The 27,289-nt window shown below is 61.5% G+C and overlaps 1 protein-coding gene across 2 annotated transcripts in view; it reads right to left on the bottom strand.

Annotated features, from left to right (window-relative positions):
- Positions 1-27,289, bottom strand: part of SHANK2 (SH3 and multiple ankyrin repeat domains 2) — a 415,901-nt gene that overhangs the window by 18,899 nt on the left and 369,713 nt on the right. For both annotated transcript variants that reach the window (XM_081260598.1, XM_081260599.1), the window contains 3 exons: positions 8,653-8,788; positions 7,729-7,809; positions 220-350 (listed from right to left, as the gene is read on the bottom strand). In XM_081260598.1, the coding sequence (XP_081116724.1) occupies positions 220-350; positions 7,729-7,809; positions 8,653-8,788 (348 nt within the window). The remainder of the gene's footprint in view (positions 1-219; positions 351-7,728; positions 7,810-8,652; positions 8,789-27,289) is intronic.

Below are 27,289 nucleotides of genomic sequence, written 5' to 3' on the forward strand. Positions count from 1 at the left end.
ACTCCTGAGGGCCTCTCTGGCCACAGCTCAGTAGTCCTCAGCTGGCACATGGGGGGACACCCTCGAGGCTGGGGGCCGAGTGCCAGTGTTGAGGCCCCTAGGGCAGGGCAGGGCAGGGGCATGGTCTGCACGCCTGGGAGGTCCTCTGCACCTGCACTGACCCCTGCTTCTGTGTGCCTCTAGACCGCCAGCCCTCGTCCTGGGGACACAGTCACTCACGTTCATGTCTGAGGCTGCTGGGAAGCACCTGCTGGTGGGCCGCTGTTTGATGGTGGCCACTCTGGTCTCCATGGCCATGCTCTCAGCCGTGCGGGAGGGCTTGGGGGCCGGGACCGTCTCCTCTGGTTTATCTGCAACACAAGGTGAGGTTGGAGGGGCCAAGCACAGGCAGGAGGGCAGGGCTGGGTGGGGAGGAGGCAGGGTGCAGCAGCAAGGGGACTCGGCCATGCATCGCTCCCTGCTCCGTGCACCCCCCTCAGCGCCCACATGGCCTCCCCAGGGGTGCACGTGGACAGGTGGCGAAGTAGACCACAGCACCTCAGGCTCTGGGTTTCCTGAGGAGGCTGTATCCTCACTTCTGGGATCTGTTTTGGGCCGTGTTAACTGACTGCTAGAATTTCAAAGACACTCCGAAATGTGGTTCTTTTGGGCAACTAAGTGCATTTTTCAAGACAAGGGCCCTATACCCAAGGCTGGGACTTCGACAGTGTGTTCAGGAAGTTGGTGGGACACCCAGGAGTCCCCACTGTGATACTTTCTGCACAGGAAGTTCCCACTCATTCTTTCCACAGTAGAACATTCTGGTTTCTTCTTGAAACTGACCCACCACCAAGTCCCTGGAGCTGCACTGCCACCCAGCCTCCCGGTACGAGAGCATGGCCTTCTGAAGGGCAGACCAAGTCCCATGAGCAGGTGTAGAGGGAAGGGGTTGTGGGGGCGTCAGCAACGCGCAGAGCAGCCAACATGAGACCCTGACACCGTGGAAGAGGGTTGATTCCAGTCACGGCACGAGATTCCAGGGTTTAAGGGGGCCGGCTGCAGGCCCAGTCCTGCCCTTGACCTCAGAGCAGTTCCACATGTATAAAGCGTTATCCAAAGAGGAAGGGAAAGAAGTGGAAGAATGGTGACAGGGACGGAAGGTGAGGCAGGGACGGCCTGGCTTGCTGAGGTGTCTGCAAGCCCGGTCTGTACCCCACTCTAGCTCTCTGGCCAGCAGGAAGTGGAGTGGGTTGCAAGGTGCCAGGGAGTGTGGAGGCCCCGACCGTCCTCCTGCCCCTCCTGATGAGGTGGCTGCTCCCAGGTTCTCCTGTTCTGCGGGCTCCCCTCCCCGGGAGCAGGCACCTCCCCTGGTGTGTGGTGAGAACCTGCCCCTCAGGGGCTGGGCAGGACGGGGTGTACGCCCAACTCTCGTTCCTAATGGCAGTGGGGTGCCCTGGGTTGCAATCAGCTGTGTCCTCACCCTGAGTTCTGCCACCCTCCCCTGCACCGAGGCCCTCATCCCCCGCTCCTGGGCCCAGATCCTCCTTCCAGTGTCTGTATCCCGACACCGCAGGTTCTCTTGTCCCTCTGAGGCAGGCTCAGGTGAGGCCCGGGTGGCCTGCTTTGGAGAGCCAGCTAGGATGCATGGGGCCCGTTGATCTGTGCCTGCAGGCTTGGCCTCTTGGCTTGGCCTTGGATGAGGGTGGCTGCTTGTTGCCCCAGAGTATCTTTCTCCAAGGAAGGGGACCGAGGCCTGTCCAGCCCTGAGGTGCTCCGTGCCACCACTGCAGTGAGTGGGACAACCAGAGTTGCTCTGAGAACCAGCAGTTCTTGAAGTGCTAGCCCTGGCTCCTTTTCTGCCGCCCACCAAGGGTGTGGCCTGGGGGACACAGCAGCCCTGGGACTTTGCTGCCGAGTTCCAGGAGAAGGACTTCAGCCCAGGGGACTGTGGGGTACTTCAGATGTAGGCTCCAGTGCACCCGCATAGCCCCGCTGCCTCTGACTGTGCACAAGGGCACCCTGCCGGCTGCTGGCTACCTTGCTTGGGCCACGACTCGGCAGGCTGACATGGGGGAGGTCCAGGGAGCACTGGCCTGGCCTTTGGGCCTTGATGAACTCAGTGGCTGGCAGTTACAGTGGGGCTCTGAACACATCAGAGAGGCTGGACCTAAGGTGCAGAGGGCTGTGTCCCTTGCTGAAGGCCCTGGTGGGGACTCTGCAAGAAAAGGCTGGTGGCCAGGGTCTGATGTGCTGGGGACCGTGTCTGGGCACCCTGGGGTGGAGGACTCGGGGGGAGCAGCTCTCCTATGGCTGAGAGTTGAGCCATGGAGTCCCAAGAAGCCCTGTCCTGGGCTGGCCCCTTCCAGAAGCCAAGGTTTGCTTCCTGGGTGCTGATGGGGTGGGCCTGCTCCCACCCGCGCGCTCTGGGCCTGTTGCCCTGAACCTCAGAGTGCCCCTGGAGTGTTCTGTGCTCAGAAGGAGTGGGCAGCAGGTCTTGTTCCGAGGCCACAGGGCCAGCGCGAGAACCCCCAAGCTTTCTGCAAGTGGTGGGTACACAGGGTTAGCCAGAGGCACGTTGTCCTCACCAACAGTACCAGGCCCCGGAGGGGAGAGATTAGCCCATTCTATAGGAAAACCACCCGAGGTCTGAGACACTTAGGGTAACACAGGGAGGGACCGGGAGACCAGGTACACTTGAGCTCCGGCGAGGGTCACCAGTCCTGCCAGCCATCTGGACAGGGTCGTCTAGCTTTGGGGTCCATGGCAGCAGAACACACACTTGGGGATTGCTAGGGCTGCTGCCAGGTTGCCTGCCTTGTCTGGTGGGCTAGGGAGCAGGGTGGTGGGCATTGGTGGGCACCATCTTCACCAGTCACACCCAGAGAGCTGGTGTGCTCCTGCCACAGGAGGAGTGTCTCTTGAGCTTCAAGCTGGGGCCACCTTGACCTTTGCCCTTCCCACCTCCACCTGAGACCCACAGAACCATGAGGGCAAGATGGTTTGTTAGGGTTAGGGCTAGAGATAGAGCGAGTGTCATGGTGAGAGTTAGTTTGGGGCTAATTTCTTTGATACTGGACAGGATTCACCTTTTACCTAACTATGCTCACTAAGTTTGCGGTGTCTGAAGGTAGTGCTGTTTGTGGGGTTGAGCTGGAAGAGGGGGCTCCCCCTTTGTCTCTTGGATTGTGGGCCCAGGGGAGCTGGTGACCTGGCCACTCAGCCCCACCCTTCAGAACTTGTTTACCAGGACATAAAGGTAGATGATAGCTTCCTCCTCTCACTGGGGCCCTGAGGGTCAGGCTTGATTCACAAAGCCCAGGTCATCTGTTCAGAGCCTGGACGGGGAGGCTAGAGTGAAGTGCTTAGTGACTGGGAACAGTCCTCCCTGGGCTCTGAAACGCAGCCCAGGGAGCGAGACTGTTTTGACCCTCCAGGCAAGCTGATGCCCTCCTTAGAAGACAGACGCCTTGGGCAGGGGTCGCAAACTCCGCCCTGGGCAGCTCGGGCTCTGGGCAGGCTTTTCAGACGTTCTGGGTGTTTCTCAGTGATGCAGCCCCCACCTGCCCACCTGTCCCCCAGCCTGTGAGTACCTGGGCCTCAGGTGGACAGAGTGGGTGCAGAAAGACTGTGCCCAGATGTGGGCACATGCTGCTCTCCTTGTGCCTAGTGAGCCAGACAAGGCTGGCTTTGCAGGAGGATGTCCCCAAGCCCCTGGAGTAGGGACCCTAATGGCCTTGGCAGACAGGGAAGCCTGGTGCCACAGGGGGCTGTTTGGCTACAAGAACCTGCTGGGGAGCCCCCTCAGGGCAACTCCATCTTGTCCTGTGGCCACATGCAAGGTGGTACTGCAGCCAGAGCTCCAGGTCCAGGCCCATTCAGAGCGGGCACCCATGTCCCCTTGTTCCTCAGGATGCTCTTGGGGAGAATAAGACCAGGTGTTCTGGAAGTGTCTGAGTTCTACAGGTGCATTAGCCCCTCTAGCAATGGGGTACACCACTGTTGCCTGGGGCCTGGATGGCCTGGGGGCCGTCTGTCCAGGGCCACTGTTCCCCCGCTGTGTGGCACTGGGCATAGGTTTTGCTTACCCGTACAGGGCAGTGTGTGTGCCCATCTCAAGAGTGGGCAGCACTGCACAGGCTTCCTCCGGGACCCTGCTCCAGACACCCAGGGAAGCCACCCCATGTGCTGCTGTGGGGCCGCCTCTGGCTTCCTCTCCCAAGAGCTGGGTGAGGGGCAGGAGGTGTGACCTGGCCCACTCCTTCCCAGGCAGGCTGTGGTGCAGCCTGAGGTGTTGAGAACATGGGAAGTCACCGTCCCACCCCAGCCCGCTCTGCCTTCCAGCCTCTGCCTCTGCCAGGGCCGCCCTGGGCTGCTGTGTGTTCACTAGGGCCAGCCATGGTGGCCTTGTTGCCTGGAGCTTATGCCAGTGTCTGGGGCCTCGGGCAGGTGCCTAGAAGAACTGGGGGTCACGCAGCAGGGCATGTGAGAGGTCATGGGATTTGAGGGTGCTTCCCTGTCCCACAAGTCTCCTGGGGCTGCTGAATCAGGACTGTGAGCCGGGCAGCTCAAGGGGACAGGAATTTATCTGCTCTGTTCTGGAGGCAGGACGTCCACAGCAGAGGTGTGGGGCAGGGCCATGGTCCCCTTGCTGTTGCGAGGTGTCCTCCCTGGCCCCCAGCTCCCGGTGGCTGCTGCAAGCCCTGGGATTCCCTGGCGTGTGCTTTCTTCTCACCAGGACAGGGCTGGGGATTTGGGCCCTCCTGACCGGCACAGAGGCATCTCGGCTCCACCAGAAAGACCTTATTTCCAAGGAAGGTCCCATTTGTAGAGACTCTGATTTGGGGGACACACTCTCAAGCCCAGTTTGAAGGCCAGGGTCCTGCTCAAGGCCCACAGCCTTCCTGGTGTAGGACGTGTTCCCTGCTGGCTGGGCAGGACTCCCTGAGGGGCTGGAGGGTGCTGTGCCCTCGGCAGGTGAGGCAAGGCTCCCAGGGCATGCTGGGAGCTGGGGCTGAGCTGTGCTGGGTGGCTGTGGGAGCAGGGGTGTCCCTCAGCCCCCGACTGGGCCACACCCCACCTCCTGTGCTGTCTGGGGTGGGGCACTTCAGCTCCGAGTTGCAGCCAGGTGCCTGCTGCCTGAGGGGGAGGCAGGCTTCCCTCCCAGGACCCCTGCCTGTCCTCTGTGTGGCTCTGCCCTCTGCCCGGCTGCGCCTTTGTCCTCTGATCTTCCACACAGTCCGCGTGAGGTGCCCCTAAGGGGAGGCCACAGGTGCCTCTGTGGGTCCTAAGGCTTCTCCTGGATGGTGGTCCTCCCTTGGTCAGCTCTGCTGTGGGCCAGGCCCCGGCAGCCCAGGGTGCTGTGCCTCCCATCAGGGGAAGCAGGGCTGTGCCTTAGATGGAGGCGAGGTCAGAGAGCCGAGACCCCATGGCAGTGAAGTAGGGGCTGCTGCAGGAGAGGCTGGTGCTCTGGACCCGAGGAGGCCACCGCAGCCTGCTCCCGGTGCCCATCCTGCCCTGGTGCTGGTCTTGCTGGAACCCAACACCCTGCCCCACTTCAGGATCTACAGGCTACCTCTGGTGGGGCCTGGGGCTCATGCCTGGAGCCTGCTGGGGTCCCCTCCCAGCCTGGGGCAGAGGCGTTCTGAATGCTAGGGCCTACAGCCTGTTTGGCTCCCTGCCTGCTCTGTGCTGGGGGGCGGTGGCCAGCAGGGTACCTCCCTAGATGGGGATGCTCTGGAGGAGGGCTGGGTTCTGCTCCTGGGGTGCACACCGGCCTTGTCCTAGCTGCTCACCGCCACTGCAGCTGTCCGTCTGCCTGTCCTCCTGGCCCACAACAGCCTTTCTGAAAGACCCCACCGTCAGTCCCCTTCCCATCACACAAAGGAGACTGAGTGTTGACAGGGACAGTCTTTGCCCACTGTGAAGGGGACGGCAGGTCAGGGCTAGGGCCAGGGCTCCTGCCTGCACCCCCTGACCAGTCAGTGTGGCCAGGCTCTGGCAAGGCTCTCAGAGGGAGTGTGAGTCACCAGCCAGGGCAGGCATGGCTGTGACCACCCTGATGTGGAGAAGCTCAGGGAGGAAATACAGAGCACGCTGGGGGTGGCCACAGACAGGAGGGGCCGGGGGACGGAACAGACCCAAGCAGGACGTGGTCCAGGCTGGGGCCTTGGGTGGCCCCGACACAGAGGAAAGACAGGGGCTCACGGCACACTCTAGACGCACAGGAGGTCACAGAGGGGTTCTCTTCGGGGGTGTGATGGCGGGAGGACTGGAGACAGACAAGCACTTCCCTTACCCTTCTTCTTCCGCACTGAGGCTTGCAAACAGAAAGGGAGGCCATGAGCCACTGAGCCACGCAGCCCAGGAAGCCCCGCCCAGCTCAGGGTGGTCTGGGGCCCAGCAGGAGAGGCGGGCGGGTCCTCTACCCAGCCCTCAGAGCTGGCTCTTTCCTCCCTGGGAACCCACCCCCTGCCGCTGGGGGGAAGGCACCTTCCGCCTCCTCCCGCACCCTGCACACAGCCCACAGCCCGGCCCCCGTGCTGGACTGGGGAGCAGGCCTGCCTGCAGAGGGCACCTGGGGCCAGCTCAGGTCCTGCTCCAACACCAACAGCAGCCCCCTTTAAAGACCAATCGCCTGCTGTCCAGGAGGGAGCCCCACATGACCCCTTGGAAGAGGGCCTGGCCCCGTGGCTCCTTTCAGAGCAGATCAGGGGTCACATGCATGCCTGTAGCTCCTGCCTTGCACCCGCAGGAATGCATGGGCTGTTCTGAAGGGACCAAGAGGTCAAGCTGGGACCAGAGGAGAGGAGGGCTGTGGTTTCTGGGTGGGTCGTGCCCTGCAGCAGGGCTGCCTCTTCCAAGAGCCTGAGCCTCCTCTGAGCCTCAGATTCTAGCCCCAGCCTCCACACCTGGACCCAGGAGGACAGCAGCCGAGCGCCCCAGCCTGTGGATGGTGTCCGCCAGGGAAGGTCGGGGAAGGGGCGCCTGTGCCTGTTTTATGCTTTTGGTAGGGGGCCTGGAGGTGTCCGGTGGAAGGCTGGCATCGGTCACAGGCACTGTCCAGGCAAGACGTCAAGGAGGGGTGCTCGCTTTTGCCCCAGGTCTGTCGCCTGCCCATGAGACCCGCCCTGGCCGCCACCTTCCTGCTGCCACTGCTGCCTCCCTTTCTCCGGCTTTGAGCCGCCCTCTTTCCAGAGGTGTCCCTGGGCTCCCTGGTAACTCTGTGAGGTATTGTGCAGTGTCTGGGCAGCCCATGTGGGCACCTCTGTTTACAGGTCATCGTGCCTTGTGTGGCTAATTGCCACCTTTCCCAGTCTACCAGATGGGGACAAGTGGCCAGAGCGTCTGCTTCCTGGAGACTTTCCAAGGTGCTGCCCTGAGCCTGGTGAGCAGTGCCATCTGTGCAGGTCCCCGTGGGCTGCAGCCTTGGTCTGGGCCCTTCCTGCCTGTGCAGGGGCTCCGTGGGGTGCCCTAGAAGCAGGGTGCTGCTGTGGACGTGCTGCTCTGGGGGCCCTGCGGCCACTTACCGTTGTCCACCAGTGAAAGGCCCCAGAATCCCAGACAGAACGTGTTAGAGAACAGAAAAGGTCACCACATCCTGCAGGGCTCCCGAGGAGCTGCCAGGGGCGCAGCTGCCAGGGCATGCAGGGCAGGAAGGGCGCGTCACCCCAGGGGAAGCAAGCCAGCAGAGGGCCGTGCAGGGGCGGGCGTGCGGGGCAGCAGAGCTGGGCGGGGCGGGGCGGCTCTTACCCAGCTCCTCCAGCTCTGCGGTCATGGACTTGGAGCGCAGGGTGAGGGCTGTGGTCGGCGCTCGCTTTGGAGGTGGGGGAGCTGGATGGGCAGACGGAGACAGGTGTGAGCACCGCAGGCCCTGCTGCCCCTCCCCCCGACCTCTCCATTCTTTGCTCCTGGACATGGCACTGTCCAGGGGCCAGGCCCTGGGCCTGCAGTTCTGTGGGGAGGGCTGATAGGTGGGCAGGCCAGGCAGGTGTCACTGAGGCCCAGGATGAGTCATGTGGCAGGGCCCTGTGGTCCTAGGGACTCTGGGCCACAATGGTTAGGACCTCACAGGTGTTTCGGGTGGGCTGGGAGGCCCTGTGGGCCAGGAGGGGAGGACAGGTGTGACCTCTGCAGAAAGGGAGGCACAGCCCTGTCCCCAGGGTCTGCGAGAGACTCATAGCACAGTCAGGATGGCCGCAGCAGCCGCAGGCCCTCAGCCACCACCTGCCAGATGGGGCACAGGCCCCATACCCACCCTGTCCCGGTGGGGACACAGGTCCCTTGCTCCAGCTGACGGGGTTTGGGAGGAGCTGGCTCTGCCCTCCCGGTGCACAGCTGGAGCTCTTCCCCTCCCCTGCTGGATGGCCTCCCACTGTCCCGGCCCCTCCTCCAGTTCTGGGCATTCTCTCCCCAGCCCAGCCTTCCTGCTGTCACAGGACTTGGTGTCCCATGTCCCACGCTGTCCCTGGGAGAGCTGGCTAGGAGGATGGCGTGGCCTCCCCCTCCTCCCCACCAGTGGCCTGCGCTTGATCTCCCTCTGCAGACCCTGGGTCAATGTCATGGCTGGGGGTGGGGGGCAAATTTCAGCCCCCCAGGTCTGGAGGCACTCAGCTGAAGGGAAGGCCCATCCACCTGAAGCAGGCGTCCCTTCCAGGGCCCCTGCAGGGGATGTACCTTGTTTCCTGGCAGTGTCCTCAGGGTCCAGACTCCTGGTCACCGTGACGACCTTCAGGACAAGGTGATTTCCTCCCTGGCGGATCATGTTCACCACCTGCCTGTGGCCGACCTTGACGACATTCTCGTTGTTGACCTGGAGGAAGACAGGGAGCTGGCCTGAGTGGCGGGAGCAGAGGCAGCAGGTGCTGGGTGGGAAGCCAGAGTGCTTTGGGGAAACCGGGACAAATGCCCGTGGTGGGGTCACCTGGCTATGGCCCAGAGCCCTCTGCAGCTTCCAGGGACAGCTGGTTCTGGGGTGCCCGGTGCTCGCCCCTGTGGCTGAGGGCAGTTCTCATGGCCTGCAGGTCCCTGCAGAACCCAACAGGCGTGTCCAGGGCGGGCTGCCCACCCTCTCAGCAAAGGGACCTGTGGCACTTAATCGCTTCTCATGCTGACCCTGACATGGCCCCTCCTCCTCTTTCCCTTTCTGGAAGCCTCAGGTGGCACAAAATGGGGATCAGCAAGGTGCCAGGAGTGGAGGGCTGCCCTGGCCCGGGGAGGAGGGGCAGTGCCCTGTGTGCTCTCCTGGATGGCACAGGACCAACAAGGGTGGACGGGGCAAGTGTCTGGTGCCTGCCGTGCACACGGTCCAGCGGCAGTTGTCCAGTGCTGTGGGGTACACACCTGCTTGCCCCTGCCACCACACTGCACCTGGACAACAGGCTCCACACCTGTCATCCCTGCGCTCTGCCCTGTGCCCACCTCACGCTATCTCCAGCTAGAAGCAGGAGGGTCAGACTTGCAGGATCAAGTTTAAGACCATTTACGTGCAGAAGTACTGACACCTGTCCCTTGGTGACCGCCAGCCACCACTGGACTTGCGAAGAGTCAAACAAGGAACCCAGCTAATGCAGGAGGAGAGAAGCTGGAGTGGGCGATGGAGAGCTGGCTGAGGGCAGGCGCAGCAGCCACCTCGGGCACCTCCTGCTCCTGGGGTTCCCTCCACTCAGCCCGTCCACAGGGACTCCTGCCTGGGAGTCTTGCTCATTCACTCATCCACCCAGTACTTTGGTCATGAGTGACCACTGAGACGGGAGGCCAGGGCTAACCTAGCTGGCCATGTCCCTGCACACAGAGCTTCTGTTCTCATGGGGAGTCAAGAGCCAGATGGGAGGAAGGAACACTGGGCGCCACTGAACAGCTGTGCAGAGGAGAGGTCCTGAGGACCATTCTGCCATCTCTAGCCATCCTGCAGCCCCCATGCCACCCGCTGACCCTCACGGCCCCAAGCTGATTCTCTAGAACTCTGGTTCCCCGGAGTTTCTCTGCAGGTGTCTGTGGTGGGACATTGCCCTGGAGTGACCTTGGCTGTTGAGGAAGCAGACACTTACTCCTGGGTCTGGGAGGTTAGTGGGCTGGGAACCCTTTCCTCTGAAGGTCAGAGACAGATGCCACCCTCGAGTTGCTAACAATGGCCTCTCCTGCAGCTCAGGGACTCGCACCTGTGCCGAAGGCCTATGCAGATGGGCGGTGACGGGACCTCGGGGCCCCAAAGGTCACCGCCTCCCACGGCTGGCACGCCTGTGTCCTGGGAGGTGTGCACGGGGCACCACATCAGGAGGACATGGAGGTCACCCGCCAGGCCCAGCCAACACCCAGGGGCGTCTGCCAGGCTGCTGTTCCCTGAAGCAGCTCAGGGACAGCAGGTCCCAGGCAGGCTGCTCCTTGCCCGGGCCTCGGGCAGGACAACGGCCTCTGCCACACAGTGGTGGCCCTGCAGAGCCCTAGCCTCCCGGCATTTAGCAGGGGCAGGAGCGAGGCCACCTCAGGACCCTGTAGGCACCCTCCACGCCAGGAGGGACGCTGGACTCCGGCCACCCAGCCACCACTGAGCCAGGGTCCTGCTGTCCTTCTCTTGGTGCCGGCTGCTTTTGGAGGCTCCACAGAGTCTCATTCTCTGGAGGTACTGCCATGGAGCCCAGGGGACCCAGGAGGGCTCTGCCACTCAGCCCCAGCCCCAGCCCCAGCCTTTTCTCTTTTTTTATGTTGAGACAGGGTCTTGCTGAGATGCTGAGGCTGGCCTTGAACTGGTGACCCTCCTGCTCCTGAGGAGCTGGTATTAGGAGAGCATGGCAGCCCCAGCCACTTTCAGAATGTTGGAAGGGGACAAAAGGAACCCTTCAGGTAACTGGTCTCAGCCAGACCAGGGGACATTTGTGAAGTTGATTTCAATTTGAGACGTGCAGGTGACAGAGCTGACCCAGTGCTGGCCATCCAGAGCCAGGATCACACGGAACCTCACCCTGTGCCCATAGCCTGTCCCTCTGTGGGAGCAGGAACATGTGAGGGGCCTGCCGTTGGCCTCTCTGCATGTGGCACAGAGGCAGGGGCCACATGTCACCACCCCACAAGTTCCTCTGAACCCCACACACCAGATGGACACAGAGGTGAGGTCTGGGGACGCTGGGGGGAGCCCCTCACCTCAGCCCAAACTGTGTTGGCAAAAGGCGGTGCAGTGGCCCCTCAGGCACCCACAGGCAGCCCCGGCATGAAGCCCGCAGCCCTGGTGACACTTGCCTTGCACAGTGCACGGGGCCAGGACTCCCAGCTGGCCTGTCCATCCAGCAAGGCCTAGTGGGGACACCTCAATGTCCATCTGCTCCACACCCTCCAGGTGTGGCTTAGGCTTGGCCACAAGGCACAGAGCACATGGTGGGCCACCAAGCTGTCCCCAGGGCAGGAAGGCCCTGATGGAGAAATGGCTGCCCACAGCCTGTGCCCTGCCCTGTCTGCCAGGGACCCTGCAGGGCACAGGACCTGCCCAGGGTGGGCGGTTCCCACACCTTCCCTGTCTATCCCAGGACAGCAGCGGGTCCGTCCTAGCCTGCTGCCCGTGTGGAACCTGGGTCACCTTTCCTGCTGCCCCGAGGCCCGGACTCAAGCCTGCCTGCTCCTTGCCCTACCCGCTTTCTGCCCGTCCTGCTCTGGGGCCTTTGGGCACTGGTCACCCCCACTCCACCCAGATTGGAGAGGCCCTTACGGAGATGTGTGCCCACAGTGAGGCCTGGCCGCGTCCACGTGCCCGTCTCCCTCCACCTGTGCAGGGGTGTCTGGCTGGGGGTGAGCCGTGGCACAGTGGTCCCCAAGGCTGGATTCCCTCCTCAGGGAGCGCGAGCCCCTTTCCTGGACAAAGGGATGGGCTTCTCAAGCTGAGGGACACGGGTGGCAGCACCCCGCAGCAGTGCTCTGACCTTGGTCTCTCTTCGTCCTCTCCCCTCCATCAGGTCTGGAGAGCTCCCTGCTCTGGAAAGCAGATGAGTTTGGCTTATCTTCCCCAGAGGAGAGGCACCCTTGGTCAGAGCTGGGTGCAGGGCCGCTCTGCCCTGGCGTGGGTGGGCTCTGGGGCACCTGCCCCAGGCGCGCGAGGCCACTGCGGCTGGAAGGGCACACACTCCACAAGAAGAGCAGGGCGGTGGGGGCTGGGCACGGGGCGCTGACCTCGCACGTGGGAGGCATGGGGTCGAGCCTCGGCACACGGGAGGTTAATAAAGGTATTGCCTTCATCTGCAACTAAAAAGATGAATTAAAAAGAAAGACGAGCAGGACGACGGCACACGGTGCCCGCCGTACTCGCCACCTGGGCCTCGCTGGTGGGAAATGCCACAGGACCTGTGCAGGGAGTCCCTGTCCACCATAGCAAGTGCACAGGGGCACCAGCTGAGTCCCACGCCTCCCAGCCTGTGGACAGGACAAAGCCAGCTTAGCTGGCCGTGGGTCTTCGGAGCCAGCCTGTCCTTAAGGCAGAGGCCACGGAGTGCTCATATGCTGACCGAGCCCCGGAGTAGGGAGGCCTGCTGGTGCCTCACCTGCCCGCTTGGCATCCTGAACTCACGGGTTTGATGCCCCTCAAACTCCTGGACCTGCAATTCTGGCACGCTGCCACCAGGGGGAGTTGCTGCACCCACACCAGGCTCCGGGAAGCCCTGAGGCTCCTGTAGTTCCCGCCTTGGAGAAGAGAGAGCCTCAAAAGTCCCAGGCCCAGTTAAAAGCCAGAGAGAGCAACGTGCCTCTCCACGTGTTATCCTCACACAGACAGGGAGTGAATCCCACAGCCACGTCCAGGGAGGTGGCAGGACCCCAAGCCACAGGGCGTTCAGCCAGTCAGGGATCAAGGCGGGGCGCAGGCCTTCCTCATCAGTAACGCTCCCTCCTGACGCTGTTCAGGATATCAAAGCTGTGCACATGCCTTCCAGACCAAGAGACTAACACTGCCCAGGTTGGTTGTGGCAGAGGCCCTCTCCTTGGCCGATTCTGCGTCTCCCCGTCTTGAAGTGCCTGTCTGTTGTTGCTATATTTACGCTTTAGCTCTTATCTGCTGGCTCATGGCTTTGGAAGACGATGACTTAGCTTGCAATTGCTCAACAGTGGCAGTACTGTACTTTGGGCCTGTTCTTTGTTGTGGGTGTGCACTGTAGGACGTTTAGCAATGTCCCGGAATTCTACCCACTAGATGCCAACGGCTACCCCTGCACCTGAGATGCAACCTAGATTTCAGTCATGGCACAGACTACAGAGCACACCGTGGGGACCCCTGTCACACTCACCCCAGGATAGGAAGCCCCACCCCATGGACAGATGTCTGAGCCAGAGCCTCTACCCTGCTTGAGAACAGCGCCAGGCACCCCGGGGAGGTCAGAGGCACCCCCAGCTGAGAGCCGCCTGCCTGGCTCCCTCCCTTTGTCCCCCGCCGTTCCCAACACACCACTCTCCAGATACACCAGAATTTTAAGTAGACCAGTGCTCAGGATCTGCTTCATGACTATGCAATATCTATTCATAGTTAAGCCATAGAGTTAACTGTGATTACTTTGTTTTTTTCCTGTACATTTTTCCCCTGGAGCAAAATGATTTTTTTTTATTGATTTAATTTTCTATGTACTTAACAGTAATTCAGATCCAAACACTTCCTTAATTATGTAAATCTCTTCAACATGTTCAAACCCATTTGGTATTTCAAGTCTGTCTGCTTGAAGAAGTCTCTCTTGAGGACTGTGCTTTGCTCTTCATGGCCAGAACCCACCGTTTCTGCCTCTTGTCCTCCTACTGACATCCTGGGGATTTCTTTCATGCTTTCTTGTGAGGGATATATTGAACCCCAAACTCCACATTGCACTTGTTTATTTGTTTTACAACCTCCTCTTTTGTGTGGATGCCCTTCAGTAACTTCCTTAGGAAGGAATCTGGAAGTCTTACTTCTGGACACACTGCCTGTTTGAAAGTGGCTTTATTTATATATTTAATTGATAGTTTGGCTGGGTATAAATTATGAGGTTGGAGGATAGGTAAAGTCAGCTCCTAAGATGAATTATGTAGGTGACACTTAGAAAGTCTAGACAAAACACAATCCCCAACCTAAACCCTCAAGGAAAGCAATCATCTAAAGGCTTTGGAGGCCAAAAAGAGGTAGGTGGATTTTATGTGGAGTTGAAACCTGTTAAGTTCAGGGCCAGTGTGGTAGGAGAGACGGCAGCTCCGACAGAGCAGTGCAGTGTTATAGTGTGGAAAATCAGGGCGGAACCCAGGGCGGCCACAGCTGGCAAAGCCAGGGGAGACTCCCAGCAGAGAGGACAGAAATGTGGCCCCATGTTCTGTGTGCACCCCCAGGTCTCCAGGGAGTGTCAACTGTGTGGGCACAGGCTGACCCAGACATCAGCCACTGCAGTAAGGCCACACACCTGTGTGGAAGCTGAGCTGCCCCTGCAGGCCACACAGGGGCTAACCAAGCCAATGATCAGTCACAGCAAAAACATGGACATTCATCTGGGGAATACAGCAGAACCCAGAGTGGCCGCGGCACAGCATTCACAATATTCAGATACAATTCAAACTTTATTAAGTTAACTCAGCGATGCCCCCGAAGTTACAATTATCAGATGAGGACTTTAGAACCAGCTACTATCGCAATACCAAATTACATAAAGGAGAATATACTTAAAATGAATAAAAGATAGGGAATTTTGAGAAATAAAATGGAGAGAACTAGCTGAAAGCATTAAAAGTAAGAAATAGCTGAAATTTAAAAAATGCTCTGGATGGGCTTAAAAGCAGAATAGATACGACAGAGTTAGGAGCCAGTGATCCACCAACAGAACTTGTCCACTCTGAAGACGAGAGGAGAACAGGTTTTTAAAAGTGTGAACAGATTCTTATGACTTAGGGGGCGATATCAAAGGGTAACATAGGGGTAGAGCCCTAGAAGGGGGGAAGTTAGAGTTGTAGAGGAGAAAATGAATCAGAGAAAAATATTTTGGGCAAAAACTTCCCAGGCAGGTGAGGAACATTAATTTATAGATTCAAAACAGTGAATCCCAACCAGGAAAGAACCCCAGAGGGCCATGTTTTGCCAGGAGCCCAGGCAAGGGGGAGACTCTCAAGCAGCCAGAGAAGAGGGCCCAGCTTGCAGGACGGCGCCCCGAGTGCTTGCAGACTTCACATCTGAAACTCTGCAGGCCAGAGGACGGTGGGTGGGCCACCCCTAAAATGTGGGAAGGAAAGAACTTTCTGTACCTGGTGGAAATATTTTAAAAGAACGAAGGCAAAGCTAAGACCTTTATAGGGAAATATAAAACAAAGCTATTTGTTGCCAACAGATTTGACCAGAGATGTGGGCGAGGTTGTGGGGGGCCGTCGGAGCTGGTGAGCCCGAGGACACAGAAGCCTGTTTTCCCTCTTAGTTCAAAAGAGACGTGACGGACGCAGATCAGCAGCACGGTCTTGGGGGAGTCACGGGCGGGCAGAGGCACAGCGGGCACACCATGTGTCCAGGTGCGGATCCTTTGTGAAGTCCACTCAGACGGAGAAGCGAAGGCTGTGACCCTAGGCCAGCACCAGGAGGTGTGGAGGACACGCGAGAGCCCATGGGTAGGTCACAACAGCCTGGGACAGCAACCAAGGTGGCAGGGAAAGCAGACAGTCTGGAAACTGACCGGTAAGTGTGGTTGGACAGCATGGGTTAGATTAGGTGTCAGTGGGTAAGACTCCAGGGATCAGCACTAGACGGGGTGGATCGGAAAGACCGAGTGTGCCTTCTCCGCACTTCCCAAAGCCCTGAGGGGCTGAAAGGGTACAAAGGGAGACGGGCCCTGGTGGGCAGATGTCAGCTCCGACCCTGTCCCTTCCGCCCACTAGAGCAGCACTTTGGCGCGTTCGTCTCAATTTAAATACAAGGTCACTCTACAACCCAGAGATCCCTTGGCATGTCCCCAAGAGTGCCGGTGGCACGTGTCCCTGTGAAAGCCTGCCCAGAGTTCAGAAGGGCCACAGAGTGCGGTGAGGGGCGGGGACAGCTGCTGGGGTCCAGGGTGTTCCTTTTGGGTGACATTGACATATACCTGGGGGTTAGAGTGTCCGATGGCCACACCACAGATCATCAGCGACCCCCCGCTGGGCTGCCCATTCTAGGAGACTGATGCTATGGCGAGAGCAGCCACCTCGCTGGAGTTGCCCAAACCGAGCCTTTGGAAGGAGGGGCACCAGAAGAGCAGAGTGACGTTTCATGATGGCAGGAGGAAATTCAGAAGGGGGACGTGACCGTCACACGATGTCCACACCTAGCAGAGCCTGAGCCAAAGGGAGCCAACCGCAAAGAAGGGAAGAGGAGGGCAGGACCCGGGGCCGGGCACATCTAGCAGGCGCACGCGCTCTTTGGGACACCGGAGGCTGCGCTCATGGCCAGGACTGCCCAAGGGCCTGAAGGTGGTCACCTTGGTCCTGTGCCTGGGACTCCAGCATGGGATCTGCTGACTTGTCAGAGCCCACGCTGCAGGGTCCCTGGAGCTCCCCCAAGCCTGGTGTGGCTGTCACCCAGAGAACCTGTCCCTCAGCTCCAAGAGGGTCCCCAGTTGCTCCTCCTGCGTCCCTGCCTCCTGCTCTCCCCGAAGCTCCTCGCGGTCACCCCAGGCCTTCCGGGGCCGTCCTTTGTTTTCGAAGGCGCCCCTCCATTTCCCACCCTTTCCTTCTCTCTGAGAGATCTCAACAATTTCTCCTTCAGTCGCCTCTCAGAGGTCTCACACCTGCTGTGACGTCCTTAACTCTCGGGCTCGGTGGTCCTCTGACGTCCTGCAGGAGAGCTCGCACGCTCACGCACAGGTCGCAGTGCCTTCCTTGACCTCACCCACGGGCTTGGTGGCACCCGCCCCTCCCCTTGTCCTCGCCGTGTTCCTGTGCACCAGCCCTTTCCTGTTAATTCACCGGGTGTCCTCATCCCCGTCTCTAAAAACCTGACTTCCACGGCGGCTGTATTTCTCAGGATAGTGAAACCGAGAAACTGATTGGGCTAAAAGATCCCAAGTAAGAAACATGATACGAAGGAGGAGAAAGTCCCCAGCTGAGGCCACAAGACTCCAAGACCTGCTGTCAGGCGACAGTAATCAAGGCCAGGTACCGGCAGAGAACCACTGGACCAACGAGACGGAACAGAGGACCATAAGGAGGCCACGTGGAAATGGCCACCTGCCCTTGGACACAGCAGCGCCGCTCTGTGGGTAAGGACAGCCTTCGACACACGCAGCAGGAAGAGCTGGGCCCCCTGCCGACTGTGGACCTAGACGCAGACCCGAAGCCTCTCCTAGAATCAACAAATGAGTGGAGTCCCAGTGAACCGTGGGACTGTAAACCTGACGACCACGCAGCAGCAGGTCTGCGCGACTCGGAGTATCCAGACATCCGGACACAGCACAGGCACACAACCCGCAAAGGAAGTGGACAGGCTGGACTATGTCCATGAGCAGCTTCTGCTCGGAGAATAAACACAGCCACAGTGGTGGCCACCTGTGACGCCTGCATTTTGGGAAGCCAAGGCAGGAGGATCACAAGTCCAAAGCCACTGGTCCCCAGGGCCTCCCCCTGCCCCAGTGGAACATCGCCCGGGGTCTCACTGTGGAACCTGAAGCAGCTCAGCACTTTTGGGGGGTTGTTTTTGGGTCCAGACACTGAACCCAGGGGCTCCACCACTGAGCCACGTTCCTAGCCCTTTTTATTTTTTATTTTGAGACAGGGTCTTGCCAAATTGCTGAGGCTGGCCTTAAACCTGGATCCTCCTGCCTTAGCCTCCCGCCCGAGACTGCAGGCATGACCCGTGTCCGGCGATGCAGCAGGATCTTCGTTAGAAGGCACGCTCACGCACGCAAACACAGCACCTCTGTCATCCTGAGACGAGCCCTTGACCCTTCACACCAGGCCTGTCACAGTGTCCTGAGTTCACAGCTGGTCATTTGAGTGGCGGCTGACGGAGACCCCATTTGCCTCTGGCCAGCATGCCCTCCTCCTCCTCTGGGCTCCCTTCCTCTGCCTCCTGCTGCTCCTTAGTTGAGGACATGCCGTCACCGCCTCCCTGGGCCCTCTGGGCCCACCTCAGCCATGGTGGGGGCGTGGCCCCACGCAGGTGTGACGGCTCCCGCGTGCCGTGTGCAGCCGCATGGGGAGCCCCGAGGTCTGGCTGGGTCTCTCTGTGGTGGTCTGACTTGTGAGTGGCCCCGGTGCCACCAGCCAGACGCCTGGCCAGTGTGGGCCGTTGGGTCCTGGGACCCCTCCTCTCCGGGGCTGCCACGTGCGGGAGCCTGGTTCTCCCCTCCTCCACCCTGGGTTGGAACACTTTTTTTGAGTACTTTGTTAGTTGTCATGGACACCATCTCTTTGTTTTTTTTTAATGTGGTGCTGAGGATCGGACCCAGGGCCTCGCATGTGCAAGTTAAGCGCTGCCACTCAGCCCCAGCCCCGGTCGGAACCGATTTTGAAGAGAAACTGACCTCTAGAACTGCCCAGCCGCCCCGTGGGGACAGTGTGTGGGAAGGCAGAGGGAGGCCTGCTTCCTCCATTCACGGGTTTTCAGGTCAGGGAGCAGGTCCCTCCAGAGCAACCAGTTCTCTAAAATGCACCCGGTCTGTGAGCCTGGGGTGTTGGAAAGCACATCTGTTAAGTCCGAGAGCTCGACCAGTGTCCTTTGTGTATGAGCAGGCCGTGCTGTGAGCCCCTGGGGAGATGCAGTCCACTCCGCCCACTGCTGACCTCCTGTGCACGACTGTGGTGCGGTGGTCGTCAGAGACCCAAACGCCGTGTCACCCCCTGGGCCCACATACACCCGGAGAGGCTCATGTCCACCCGACCCCAGGTTCAGGGCTCTACTCAGCACTTGGTATCAGATCTCTTCAGGGTCCTCTTGGCTGGGCGGACACTTGGTCTTTGGTTCTGGTGACCCCGATGGCCAGGTCTTTTGTAGACTACTTCCAGCGGGGACTGCGTTTCCTCTTGGTTAGGCAGGGCACGGGCTTGGTGGGGGACCACGGTGAAGCCCCTTCTCATCACCATCGGGTGCCCGCTATCACCTGACTGTTGGTGGCCGGTGGCCTTGGTCGCCGGGCCCTGGGGCCTGTTTGCTGGGCCCTTCCACTCTCACCGCTGCTCTCCTGCGCTCTGTGGAGGGAGTCGCTGTGCGCAGCCCACCCTTGGGCACCCGTGTGCAGCTTGGCCCCTGTCGCAGTGGTCCTGTGAGCCGACTGCTTCTCCCAGCTCCCCCGGAGCTCCAGGCCACCAGAGGCCATCGCTGGTCTTGGCCAGCGGTGCCTGGGACCAGGAGTGCTGTGGATCTGGGTTTTCCCAGACAGGGCCATGTTTCCATGTGGGGGAACCTCAGGGGGGAGCCGCCTCATGTTCCACGTGCGCCTGCACACGGCCTGCCAGTGAGTGCTCACCACGCCCCACGGTGTGGGGGCTCCAGCTGTGATACCATGTTGTGATGGCCAGACCAGAACTGGCTGTGAGGTGACACTATAAAAATGTCACGGCAAAACGCCAATGTCTGGGCCCAGTGTGGTGGCACCCGCCTGTAATCCAGTGGTCGGGAGGCTGAGGCAGGAGGATCTCAAGTTTAAACCCAGCCTCAGCAACTTAGGGAGGCCCCAAGCAACTCAGCGAGACCCCGTCTGTAAGTAAAATACAGGAAAGGGCTGGGATGGGACTCAGGCCGAGGGCCCTGGGTTCAATCCCTGGTTACAAAAAATAAAATTAAAAAAAATAAAAGCAGCAGGAGCAGCAGCAGCAGCAGGCCGGGGGGGTCTACACGGCACTTGGTATCAGATCTCAGCGGCTCCAGGGAGCAGCCAGCCAGGGCCTGCCTTTGGGGTTGTAGGTAACCGCCCTGCGGGTCTGGCTGCCCCGCTGACGTCTAGACACACTGGGGATTGAAGAGACGCCTGGGAACAGGGCCCTCCTTCCCGTTTCTGTGAGGTGCTTCATGTTGGGGACCCCGCACGGGCCTTCACCACGAGGATCAGGAAATGTTTTTTAAAGAGGAAGAAAGCCCCAAGGGTAGGTGACACCAGTGACCTATGAGTGTGGTGAGGAACTGGGGTCAGGCTCGGGGTGTGGCTCCATTCTGGGGCCCGGGTCTCCTGCCCCCCAGGGCTGGTGCTGCTTCTCCACCCGTCTGCTTCCCACAACAAGGTCTGAGGTTTCACACTAGGGGTCATTCTGGGCTTGGGGTTAGGGATGGGGACCCCGGCCTGTCCCTGTTCTTTCACACGCTCCAGTCGGGGCAGCCTCTGCGCCTCGCTTCCTGGGGCCTTCCTGTGGCCCTCGCTCTGTGTGCGACACACCCTCCAGGCCCTTCGCCAGCTGCACTGCATGTCAGCTGCTCAGCGTGGCCGGGGCTGCACACGGGGGGTCTTTCTCTTGGCTGAGAATCTAGGTTCCTGATGGCTGCATGTCTGGCCCGGCCTGTCATCTGTCACTCACCCACCAGCCTGTCATGAGCTCCCAGCTCAGCTTCAACATCCCCTCGAACACGACGCTGTGATCTGCAGCGACACACAAATTGTCCCCAGGAACGATTTCTCCATCAAGTGCCATAAATTCCGTCTGCAGTTGTATTCATTTATATTATTTTGTTTTGGATTTTAGAGATTTAAAAATGGTTTTGATTAACTGCATTTTGGAATTACATGAAATATTTACCCAATTTCGAAATCAAATCTAAAAACCAGTTTGTCCTCTCTCTGGGCTCCCGGCTGCCATGAGGGGACTTCTCACCCCAGGGAACAGTGAGCAAGTCGTTTTTGTAGGATTATTCTTACATTAAAAAGAAGAAAGCACCAAATATTTATGTGTGCATGTGAGCACGTGTGTGCCGTGTGTGCATGACACGTGTGTGCCGTGGTGTGTGAACATGCCTCCCTGTGACCAAGCAGCTGCTGGTCACACCCCCTCTCGCTCGCCTTCCCACGTAACGACACATCCTGGAGACAGAGACACAGCCCTGCGAGGCTGCTCCCCTGACTGCTGCCACGTGCCCTCCCCGGGGCTGAGCCTGGGCACCCAGCCGGGCCCCTGCTGGCGGATCTCACAAACAGCTGATCAGAGTGGCCACGTGAAGCACACCCTCCCGATTTCCTCAGTGGTCTCGAGGTTCCGTGGGCTGCTGGCTCTAGTGCTTCTGGCCTGGGTTCCCGACAGCCATGGTGCCTGGCTCAGCTGCCTTCCCTCGGGGTACCTGGCTCCGTGAGCCTCCTGGGCCTGCCCGCAGGGGTCCGTGCTGCCACGGCCTCTGTTTTGTGCTGCCTCTGCAGCCTGGGCCTCCTCAGAGACGGCTTCCTGCTGTCTTGGGGCTCTGGGGAGGCTCAGGCTAGAGCTCTTTTCTTTGGAGGTGCTGGGGACGGAGCCAGGCCTGTGCCTCTGGGCACACGGGCTACCACTGAGCTGCGTCCTGGCCTTACATCTCGTTTTGGGATGGGGCTCTCTGCGCAGCCAAGCCTGGCCTGGAGCCGTCCTCTCTCCCCAGCCTCCTGACCGGGGCCGAGTCTGACTGCGCAGCTCTCATCAAACCTCCCGAGGGCACTCATGGAAAGTCATAAACGGGCAGTGCCCTGGGTGGTGGCCGGGGCTGGGTCCTCCGCAGGCAGGCTCCCTTCCGGCCTCCCTTGTACAGGACGGGGCCAGATTTGAGTCTCGGCTCGTCTCCCGTCGAGGTTCATTCAAAGCCTGGTTTGATGAGAAAGCTGTCGGGAGCCCCTCTCTGCCGGCCTGGGGGCCTCTGAAGCCCAGGGCCACCAGCTCCACTTAGAGCCTCGCCCAGCCTTGGCCACAGCTGGCGGCCACCTGCTCACACTGACATCTCCGGCTGCCCTCAGCCCCGCCCTGCAGGCCCTAGAGGTCACGGCTGTGGGGGTGGTGAGTGGCCAGGGAGAGTCCTGAGGCCTGGGCCTCAGCAGCCACCCAGCAGTGCTGGCCTGAGGCTGCGGCTCCTCACTTGGCGACTGCTGTTGCCCTATCAACGAGCCGCCACAGGTGACCCCTTCACTCAGGCACCTCCCTCCAGGCCTGCTTCAGGCCACACCCTTAAGAAGCCCCCCCAGGGCTGGAAGGCTTGAGCTGTGGGCTGGGGCACCTGCAGAGGTGTGGCCACTCTCTCTGTTCCTGCAGCAAGGCATGCGCGCAGTACCAGGCGTGTCCCTGGGCTTGCTCGGGCTGGCCGTGCCGCCTGTCCCTCGGGGCCTCAGGAGCCTGTCCTCCCACCTCAGCGTGCAGCCTGGCCTGGGCCTGGTTATGGGACTGGTGCTCCTGGCACCCCCCAGCAGCTTTCTTGCAGACAAAGGCAAACTCAGGGGCTGGGGCGCCAGGCTGAGCCCGGGGTCAGGGCTGTGTGCAGACGGGAGCAAGTCCCGCTCCTCTCCCCAGACACAGGGCCACCTGAGACCAGCACCCACCGGAGCCTGCCCAGCCCGGGGCTCACCCTCCTCAGAGGCCACCCGCGCCCTGGAGCAGCGTCCCTCCTCCTGTGCGGTGGCCTGGCAGCCCCCCACGGCAGCCTCTCGTCCTGCCAGGCAGCGGAGGTCTCGGCCTGCGGAGCATGTGCAGATGGCCCCTCGGCAGCTCCTTGGCTCTGTCGTTTCAGACCCAAGCACAGAGGAGTGTCACACAGAGGCTGCCCCGGAGAGCCGGGGTGACTGTCAAGGAACCCGTCCCTCACTGCCGGAAGCCGTGCCTCCTCCTGTCCGCCATGACTTGGATCTTCAGTGTGCAGGACTGGTCCCCCCTGGTGCTGCTGGGCGCTGCGGCTGGCCTCAGGGCATCTTGGGACCTGGCAATCTCTCGGCTCCCGGCTGCCATGAGGGGACAGCCTCCCCCACCACACGTTCCTGCCGCGATGCCCACCTCGCCCAGGCCAGAGCCCGGGGCCAACCAGCCCCAGACGCAGCCTCCCCTGTCCCCAGGTTCTCTGTCAGAGTGGCGGGAACACGGCCGGCCAGCGCTCTGCCTGCTGAGCACGGCCGCGCTGGGTGGCGCATGAGGTCGGGGGAGGGCTAGGCCCAGGGTGGCACCCAGGAAGCCGGAGGGCCTGGCCACGCCTGAGTGTGATGGGTCACGCGACATCAAGGGCCAGCAGGAGCTGGGCCCCTGCCATGGCTGTCCCTGTGCCAAGGACCTCGCGGTGGTCCCTGAGTCCCCACAAGGACTCTACGAAGAGGTGGCTGGTGCCCCCCACGTACAGAGGGGACATCTCCTCTCTCCCATGGGGAAACCAGAGCAGCCCTGCCTCGGGACAGCGTGGAGGTGGACACTGAGGAGGCCACGTAGACGAGGAAGGGGGTGCCCACGGCCACCTGTCCCCCAGGAGTCTCGGCAGGGGGGGCTGCTGAGCGCGACGTGGGGGATGCAGCAGCGCTGGCCGCTGGGGGTCCTTCTGGCTGGGGCGGGGGGCCTCAGGGCTTAGCTGGGCTCTGGCCCCTTCCCCAGGAGGGTGACCCAGAGCCTGGGCCTCTCCTCTCTGAGAGCCGGCAGGAGGCCTCCCGAGCAGCCGGCCAGCGCCCGCATCCCTGCCCTGCCTTCCTCCTCTGGTCCCGGCCCAACTCAGGCTGGTTCCGAGCTGGGCTGGGGCAGGCCCTGGGCGGGGTGACCGTCACTTCCCCTCAGGGCCGGACACTCCACAGGGCTCCCCTCGGCCTTCTGGAAACGCCTTCGCGACTCTGGCTGCCCTGCGGCCACCTGACGGGAGAGCCGGTCCCATGGCGCGTCCTGAAGGGACTTCAGTTCCTGTGCGTTGTACTCGCCCTGCTCGGACCCCAGGGAGGCCACCACCCAGAAAGGACCCCTCCCCACGGCGCGAGACCAGCCTGGACTGCGAGGGGCCTCCCCTCCACAGTCGGGAAAGGAGCAGAGACATGGCCAGTCTTTGGGGCCCAGAGACACTCACGTGGCCTGTCGAGGGACAGGACATTGCAGGCCCTTGGACAACCCAGCCAGGCCATCCTGGTCCCTTCTGCAGTGGCCGAGCTGCCTGAGGAAGCAGCCCCTCTGGGTGTGGGCACAGGGACAGTGGCTTCAGGGGCATCAGGAGGCGGGCGCGGGGCATCAGGCGGTCTCGGGTCAGGACAGTGGAGGCCAAGAGCCTGTGTCTGTGGCCCCTCAGTGGCCCAGACCCGGCCAGAACGTCACCTCCCAGCCCTGGGATGCACTGGATGGCAATGGAAGGCCAGGTACGTCGTGTGCCAGGGCTCCCCCAGCAGCCAGTCACAGGGCAGGGAGGGAGGAGGCCGAGGTGGACGGCAGAGGAGAGGCTTGGGCACCTCTGGAGCAGGGAGGCCCCCACAGGCGCTAGGCACCCTGCTGGGCAGCAGAGCTCCGCTGCACTGGGCCACCTGGGTGGAGAGCTGCACGGGGCCCACCCTGGGGCCTCCACACACACCTGGACCCTCCCACGACTGCCCGGCCCCCAGCCAGGTCCTGGAAGTGGGCGGTGGTGACGGCTGTTCTTGGTGGGTGCCCAGTGCCCCAGGCTGTGCACTCCAATGTGGCTGCCCAGGAGCCTGGCCACCCCCTGATAGCAGCCCGGGCATTCGGGGCCACAGTGGGCCTTCCGGGCCTGCCCAGGCTGGGAGGAACGCCTCACAGGCGGGTGGTGGTCCTCCTGCCGTGCTCAGAATGACCACCTGTGCATGGACACTGCCCTTGAAAGGGATGGAGGGTCAGGACTGTCCAGGACACACATGGGCTAAGTCCCAGGGGAGCACCCCTCCCCGCCGTGGGCCAGGCACTTTGCTGTCCTGCTCTGGGCTGCAGGAAGGGGGCAGCACAGCCTGGGGGCCTGAGGAAGTCCTGCGCTCTGCCTGTCCCATGGCGGCTGGCCGCCACTCGTCCTCAATCACTAGCTGGCAGCTCCCGAGGATGAGGCGGGGTCTGTGCAGCGCTTCAGGGGCCTGTGGCCCTCCCGCCCCCAGCTCTGGGCACGGGGTCGGCCTCGGGGTCGGCCTTGGAGCCCCCACGGAGCTGCCAGCAAGGCCCAGGCACCTGCTGGCTCACCAGGCCCTGTGCTCCCGTCCTCTTGCGGGTGGAGCGTCTCCTCCACAGGGCGCTGGGCGGGGGCCAAGTGGGTCTGCCCAAGGAGAGAGAAGGGGACACTTGTGCGGGTCGCCTGCTCTCAGGAGTGCCAGCTGCACTGGGCAGGGCCCCCCGTGCCAATGGACCACTTCCGGTTGCTGGTAGCAGGGCTGCCCTGCACAGCTGTGTGGGCTGCTCACCGCAGGCGCTGGGGGTGGTGCCGGCCTCCGCGGGCTGCCCAGGGGGCCTCTTCCCGTCTGCACAAGGTCTCCTCAGCTAGCAGAGTGCCCTGCCGGAGAGGCCCGAGTCTGTGGGCAGGATGGCGGGTCTGCTGCGTCACCCTGGAGGAGGCCCCTGCGTTCGCCAGCCAGGAAGAGCCACTGCAGCTGGGGGGGCTCCCCAGACCTGCGACCCGCAGCCCCCCACGGGCCTCCACGCAGGTGTGGACGGCAGTAGGACACTGTGTCGTGGTGTGAGCTGATCATCGCCGTCAGCAAGTGTGCAGGCCACAGTGACGGGTAGCCACGGCCCCGATCGTAGAATGAGATGTGGCGGGTGAGAGGACGACGGAGGGCAAGAGGGGCCACCGAGCCTCGTCGGCTGCCTTCTGTAAGACACTGCCACAGGCTGTTCCTGGGTCCTGATCCTGTACTGCTCTCGGTACTTTGTACCCCACACATTGTACCCAACCCGGGACACGGTGGTCGTGTGACCCAAGGCTCGGGAGTGGATTCTCCCCCCACTAGCCACCTGCTCGAGCCCAGGAGACGGCTGTCGGGGCCCTGCTCAGACCCCAGATGTGGCTGTCTGAGTCGCCGTGCTGACCGCCCTCCCGGCTTCTGTGACTGACTTGCTTGCATGACGCTAAGTCCCCGAGCCGCGGTTTTCCTCCTGAAATTCCCAAGACCCAGGCCAGGAAAGGCCGTTCTGCACAGAGCTTCAGCCTCTACAGGTGGGGGACAGTCCCGGCCAGGTCCACACAGCTCTCCGACTTGAATTCGGACGGACTCTGAGTGTTTTCTGAAGCGGCTTCGTGACGTCACAACTGCCAAACCATGGGGACAGCCCGCGTGGCCCCTCTGCACCGGGAAGGAAGGCGCTGCCATCGGCCATGGAGGGCGTGGGGAGGGGACGGGGCCAGGCGGATCCAGGACATGTCCAGATGGTGTCCCTGGGGCTGGGAGGGGGAGAGACCCGACAGGACGTGCTTCCTTTGGGGTGAGGAACGCGCGCAGGAATCGGAAGGCAGGAGGGCGCGTCACCGTGTCTCCCACCGCCCTGCCCCTAAGGCCTCTGTCAAGGCTCCGATTCAGAAACGCAGTGTCCCTGTTCTGGCTCAGAATTGCTCAGAACCCTGGCCTGGCTGCTGACCACGCCGCCGCCCTGCGACCCGGCGCCCACTCTCGGGGACCCTGAGCTGAGCCACGTGCATCTCCCCGTCCTCAGCCACCTCTTCCACAGCTTTTCTCCATGTCTGTATGTTTAACGGAGGTGACAGGGGGGTGTGGAAGTCACCCCAGCAGTCGGCCAGCTGCAAGGCCCATTCGCAGAGCCGCAGCCGCCATCCGCACCCGGCTCCGGACACGCTCTTCACCTGAACAGGCAGCTGTCCACAGGACAAGGAATGACCAAGTCACAGACAGGCAGCTCTGCTTTGGCAAAGTGTCCCTTCCTATAAGTCACAGTCACCTGCAGCCCAACGGTCCTGGTGACCCCCAGACATTCCCAAGAACACTGGCCAGCGAGGGTTTTGACCCTACTGTCCGCCTCCTGAGGTGAGCTTCAGGCCGCAGAGCCACTCGGGACCCACAGAGAGAGGTCAAGTCCACCAGGCCAGCACCGCCGGGTTCCACTGACCAAAGCCCCCCACAGAAAGGGGAGCTGGGCTGGGCCTGCGCAGGGTGGGGGCAGGATGCAGGTGGACGGCTCCTCTGGCTGGGAGCAGTGTCGGGTTTGGGGCCCCGTATCTGAGCAGGGTCCCTGCTGCCCCCTCGCTCCCTGCCCAGGTCAGAGCTGACCAGGACGCACACAGGCTTTGGGGCGGCACACGGCCCTGCTCACCGCCAGGGGAGGTGCCCTCCTCCATTGCCGTCCACCATCACCCTTGCTCCCTCCCTACTCCACCCACCCTCTGTCCCCCGTGCCGGGTGCTTTGTGGAGTGTGCCGTGCAGCAGGATAGTGGCCAGCCAGGGGAGCCCTGGGCAGGCCCAGGTGAGCAGGGGCAATGTGCTGACCAGGGACCCGAGGGTGGGGTTTGGACAGAGTGGACACTGCCCACCAAGGCTG

Source organism: Spermophilus citellus (assembly GCF_964194105.1).
Source record: "Spermophilus citellus genome assembly, chromosome: 2".
In the NCBI taxonomy this organism is placed as follows: Eukaryota; Metazoa; Chordata; class Mammalia; order Rodentia; family Sciuridae; genus Spermophilus; species Spermophilus citellus.